The 6,000-nt window shown below is 41.8% G+C and overlaps 1 protein-coding gene across 1 annotated transcript in view; it reads right to left on the reverse strand.

Moving 5' to 3' along the window:
- Positions 1-4,664, reverse strand: part of scospondin (subcommissural organ spondin) — a 133,396-nt gene extending 128,732 nt beyond the window's left edge. The window contains exons 1-4 of the mRNA XM_038692256.1: positions 4,565-4,664; positions 3,844-3,929; positions 3,457-3,582; positions 1,205-1,361 (exon numbers count right to left, since the gene is read on the reverse strand). Coding sequence (XP_038548184.1) covers positions 1,205-1,361; positions 3,457-3,582; positions 3,844-3,929; positions 4,565-4,664 — 469 coding nt within the window. The remainder of the gene's footprint in view (positions 1-1,204; positions 1,362-3,456; positions 3,583-3,843; positions 3,930-4,564) is intronic.
- Between the last annotated feature and the right edge of the window lie 1,336 nt (positions 4,665-6,000).

A 6,000-nucleotide genomic window follows, 5' to 3' on the forward strand; every position in this document is an offset into this window, starting at 1 on the left:
TGCTTAATTCAATACAGTCATGACATGTGTCACTACAGCCTGAACTTGGTCTAGTCTTGGCATGTCATATTAATCTTAAGTTTAAACTAGTGCTGGGCAACGATTAAAATTTGGGATTAATCGCATTGTTATGCGTAAAATTGAATTCTGAATTCTGAAGTAGTGTATTGCGCAATTTTAATTTAAATGTAGCCTACTGCTATATACACAAGTGTAATAACGTGGTTTGCAAACACTTTAAACAAATAAGGTGCTTTTTACCAGCAGTATTGCCTAACTTAAACATATCTAGCTTGTTAAAACAAGTTACAATCAGAGTCCAATTTTCTTGTTGTTTTTTTTCTGAACAGGTATCAGCATCAGGTATCTTTTATCATTGAAGTCAAGCCAGCCTCCACTTCAAAAACGACAGTCAAGCCAGTCAAGTTTTGCGATGCGTGTTTTTTCTAGGCATTACGGGTGTCGCAAATAGTGAAAATATTAGACATTTTCAAGGGCTGTAACTTTAAAATACTACATTAGATTGCTCTGATATTAACAGAGGGTCACCCTGAGGTGGTCTGCTGTCACTGTGAAGTGAAATGAGTCAGTGGAAACAGGACATTTTCTTTTAACATCCATCTGAAATCAGCAAATTCAGTGAAAATATTAGACACTTTCAAGGGCTGTAACTTTAAAATACTACATCAGATTGCTCTGATATTGACAGAGAGTCACCCTGGGACCAGGCGTCTAATGGAGACCTGTGTTTATTTGTCAAAATGCATTACAACACCAGGCCAGTAAACGGGGTAGGGGGTTATTTAGGACTCGGCTATTAATTGAAGTTTTACGGTAGATATTATTGTGTCACTTACATAACTGAGTAACCTCACAGACTGTTCTCTACTGTTACTGTGACATTTTAGCATTTTATGCAATTACTAAACTTTTTGCAGTAAATTTTTTAGGGATGAATAGACAGAGAGGATGCTTTGCCAAAAGTGTCAACTCAACCCAGATCAATTATATTTCTGAAGCTCAATATCATAAATCACAGATTTCCTTCAAGGGACTTTACAATCTGTACAGCATACACTACCCTCCATCCCAAGACCCTCGTTTCAGATAAGGAGATGTGTCTAATCTAAAATTGCAGCATCGCATGTCCGAAGCCCTTTGCACACTTAGTCAACAGGATACTAAAATCAGTTTATTTAATTACCACATAGGGCGGCTGTCCTCCACATTATGATGACATGTTGCTGGGCACACTCTCGGACATAGCTGGCCAGGGTGTCACACACTGCCAAATCCCTCTCTTTGGGTGGAAGGCTACAGTACAGGTAGAGACAGGCATCTATGTACGCTGCTGGGTCCAACTGAAAGATACGTCACAATCTTGTCACTTCTGGGTTATTCAACAGTAAACCTGCATCAAAGAGCATGCACAAATAAGTTTGAAACTAGGAGTCTCTAAAGTCAGAAAGGTAAAAATCCATGTGCAGGATTATAGCTTCCATCAACTGAAATTTATAAATCATTAACCAGACTTTTATTACACTCAGATTAATTTCAGTGTAAGATAACGCCAGAGTGATGTCAAAAGTACCCCTTGGCAATGCTGTAAGTTGAATTTAAACTAGTTATTAATTCTGTCATTGACAGTTGTTACTTAGTTACTTATAGACATCCATGTAGTCACTACAATGTAGTCTCTAAAAGCAGTACCATCAAGTGATAAACAAAGAGTTCACTAACTGAGACCACACCAACTGAGGTACAAGAGGTAGTTTATTTGGGTAGCGAGAAGGTTTGGGAAGGGGAGGGATGAAGGGGTCGAGAAGTTAGGGATGAAGGGGGTTGATCGGGTTGTGGTGGTAGGAATGGCTAGGAACCCGGGGGTCGAGACTCAGGATCGTGGCACGACTCTATAAGCACTAGCATTATGATCCCCAAAAAATGTGTTGCTAGACTGAGCGAAAATGCTAGACTGAGCGAAAATGAGCAAAGCGTGGACGTCGTAAGATGTAAGAGGTAGGAGCTCCGGAAGGAGTCTGATGAAGGAGTTTAACTGCTAAGGTATATGGCAGGGCTCCAGACTAACGTTTTTCACCTCTGTCCTTGAACTGTCCTGAAAAACAATTTGAACCGTCCTGAAGTTTGTGTAAAGTGTCCCAAAATCAAAATGTTGTTTCTTTACTATGTTATTATCCTCTATAGTTGTTAGCAATAAATAATAAATAAATAATAAATGGTATTAAAAAAACTGATAAAATTGATAAATAAATAATATTTATTGTGCTTGATTCAAACTAAAATATTTAAAAACAAAAATGAAATGTTATCTGTTTGGGGCACATTTTTACCTCGATGATAAATGATTTAATTTAAATTCAGTTATCAACTCATGGACTTTAATAGCTCCTGTGTTTCAGCAGCTTTTCTACTCATGTTCAGAACTGTCTGCACATTCAGAATCTCTCCCACATATCTGTGTTCTCTGACATGTCCGGAAAAAAATTATTGTTGTGGACCTGTTGTGAAGCCGTTGTCAACTTCTTTTGATAAGAACTTGGCCACTGTATAGGCTCGGCGAGGGCGGACTGGAGGTTATGATGGATTGGGGATATCCTCGATGAACCGCAGATCCAAATGCAAGATCATGGAGAGGTAGTCTTCAAACTCGGCCCTGCGGTTGAGGACACTGAATAGATGGTATTGCAATAAAGAGAAAACGCAGAGGCAAATTCTATGGTCGTAAGTTCCCTAGATCGTGAAGGTTGGACGTATAAGCTGGGTCGTGCTGTTGGGTGGTAAGAGCTCCCTGGGGCTGGTGGTGTTGCTAATGGATGGCTGGAAAAGAAATGTGAGATCGAGGTGGGTACCTGAGAGGATTTTTTCTAAGAGAAGGTGAGGGTTGTACGGCTGAAAGTGGGTGGAAAGGGGAACGGTGGAGACCAATGTGAAAATGCTGGTGGTCATGGGATTTACGATGAGTGGTGTGGGCAGACTCAGGGTGGGGGTTGCTGTAGGATGCAGTGTGATATAGAGGGAGGAGTGGGGAGGGAGGGGAACAGAGAAAGAAAGGTAGAAATGGAGTAAGTCCATAACATGGACCGATGTGGCTTGTTGTTGTGACTGTAGCGGAATAGACAGCAGCGCTAGTAGTGGTTGCTGCGAGAGAGAGAGAAAGAGCTGCTTGACCATGGACTGGTCGTTTAAGTGGTTTGAGTGTTAGTGTCTGAGTCTAAACAAATGGTAGTGGAAACTGAGACAAACGAGAGAGAAAGGGATTAGATGTGTTTATATACGTATGTGCAGGTGATTGGATTAGAGAGGCACGGGTGGATGAAATAAGTGAAGCACGGGTGGTTAGATTACTGAGAGAGAGGCGTGGTCTTGTTCCTGACCCTAATAACTTAATTTAGCAAACACTGGTAATGTCGTCTGTGATGCACATCAAGGTTGTCTGACCCTTAGGTGGCAGTGTGTGAAGGGGTTTTCCAGCAATCGGTAACACACTGATTCTGCCTGCCTTCGTAAGGCAGGGTCAGCTGACACATCACAGCTGTGACCAAGCTCAGCTGCATCACTGCAGCCCTGAAAGAGACAGAGACACAGAGAGACTCAATTACAGAGGGTTCATCTCAGGTGTGCACTTTGTCATTTATTGTATATACAGTAGAAGTGTCATAGAACTGAACTGCTGAAACCATATCAAATTAGCTTCAAAATGATGCGGTTACTTTCAGTGTGTATTCAGAGAGCACAAATATAGCTCATAGTTTCTCATAAAGAAAAATAACAGTGGTAACAAAGAGCTATAACGGAAATACTCATTCAGTGTATTCAATGCAGTACTTGATTCTCCTGGTCAGGAACTTTCCATGAGTTGCCGAAGCTGGCGGCGTAATGGGATACAGTTCCACCCATTGTGGTGAAATCATCTATGGCACCAAGACACAGATAGGTTACTAATGCATTGCAAAGATATGTGAACTACAAAACTATAAAGAGTTAGGGTTATCTTTGGTATTTCAAGAGATAATGGGGAATAAATAATTTGTTTGTGTATGTGTGTGTATGTGTGCGCGTGCCTCTATTAGAAAAAGTGAAAAAAGTGACGTTATTATGACCCATATTTACATTTATTGTGGGAGCAACCTCTAGTGGCAGAGAAGGAAGAAGGGTGAAGTATTATAAATAGTGAGAAAGTGTGAATAAGGAGGTAGATAAGGTGGAACCCAGGACTTTCACAAGGGGAATGTGAAACCAATTAAATAAGTAAGATAGTGTTACTGACTTCCGTCACGTGAGTTATGTGACTTTCGTCACTTGATTAATATACGTCATGTGACTTATGTAATGTATTTATTATAACCCAAACCATGATGTTTTCCTAAACCTAACCAAGTAGTTTTGTTGCCTAAACGTAATCAAACTGCGACTGTTTCATAAAGTTAACCATGTTCGGTTGCCTGTCGCTGGACTGGTACAGGAAACCCTCGTGTCGTTTTTGGAGGCATGGACAAACAACCTATTTTGTTGTTTAGGTTGGAGAACTTGTTGATCAGTTTCTCACCATCAGCATAGTTGTTGTAGTCTCCACAGAGACCTCTGGTGGATGCGAGATGCTCGGCGGTCACTGTCAGGTAGACTGTGTTGGTCAGGTCAAACTTCATTCTCACTCCCAGGCCGCTCTCCACAAACACAAAGTCCCCGAGCCAATGAACACTCACTCCTGTAAGAAGTTAAAATAAAGAAAATAATGCTCGTCTCCGGTTGTTATTTTAAATCTCGGATTGCCTGGTTAACAGACAAGAAATGAAAATAAGTTTTTGCTATTATTAGATAGGACAGTGGATAGAGAGGAAAGAGGGAGCGAAATAAGAGGCCACATGCAGCAAAGGGTAAAGCCCGGGTTTGAATCCAGCGAGCGGCAGCAAGGACTTGTGACGCACACTCTATCAACTGAGCTAACTGCACCCCAGAGAGAGAGAGAGAGAGAGAGAGAGAGAGAGAGAGAGAGAGAGAGCTTGATTGATTGCTTGAAAATAGTTTACCATTTTGGAAGAGCGGTTCTCCATTTGAAACAGGGAGGTTGTTCAGTGTTAAGTTCCTGTGATGAATTGAAACCAAATCTAGACCCAGCATCATCCTCAAAGCCTGAAAGCAGATGGCCACAGACACATTAACATAAACCAGCAGACATTTCCATCACTGCTTTTCTGACAAACATACTTTTTTATTACATATAAGCAAATCAAAGCAGGCCAACCTGGCTTTCAGCTAAGCTTCACAATGTTACTACCATGCTTATATATACTAACTACTGCTACATTATGGCTAGTGGAGAGAAAAGTATAGAAAAGTATGCCACTAATTATACCGCTTCATCAACTCCATCCATCCATGGAATCTGCCATATTTCACACCTTACTGCAGTTTCCTCTCCTGTCACAGACTGTACTGATGTACACTGCCCAGGTGCCATCAGTAGATGAGGCCAGCAGGTAAGTGCAGCTTCCCTGGAAGTGGAAGTGCTTCCTGTCAAAAGTGCGGTAGTGGGCTCCACCCCAGGACATGCAGGTGGCCGAGCTCTGAGGCAGCCTGACGCTACCCAGCAAACCACCACGTACCAGAGGGGAAGTTTGGGAGTCTGAAGAGGAGGGAGAGAGTAGAGAGAGGAAGTGTGTGCAATTAGCTCTCATGTGATGTCATATGAAATACAAGTAATGAGCAACTGCAGACTTATCAGTGGATTGAAAAGAGAAATAAATTCAGTGCATGTCAAAAATTCATGCTTGAACAACATCTTAAACAGTTAGGTAGGTCCAGTACGTGTGTGCATAATGTGCATCCATGTTCTCTGACCAGGAAGGAGAGTGTATGTGCAAGACAAGCAGGTCTGGTCAGATGCATTCTTCCAGCTCAGCCCCCACATACTGCTGCAGCACTGCTCCATGTGCATGAGGGAGGAGTTATGAACTCCAGGAAACTCCTCACAACTCCATGTAG

The sequence above is a fragment of the Micropterus salmoides genome, unplaced genomic scaffold (assembly GCF_014851395.1).
Source record: "Micropterus salmoides isolate LMB-PRFRI ecotype aquatic unplaced genomic scaffold, ASM1485139v1 Ms_hic_scaffold_1, whole genome shotgun sequence".
In the NCBI taxonomy this organism is placed as follows: domain Eukaryota; kingdom Metazoa; phylum Chordata; class Actinopteri; order Centrarchiformes; family Centrarchidae; genus Micropterus; species Micropterus salmoides.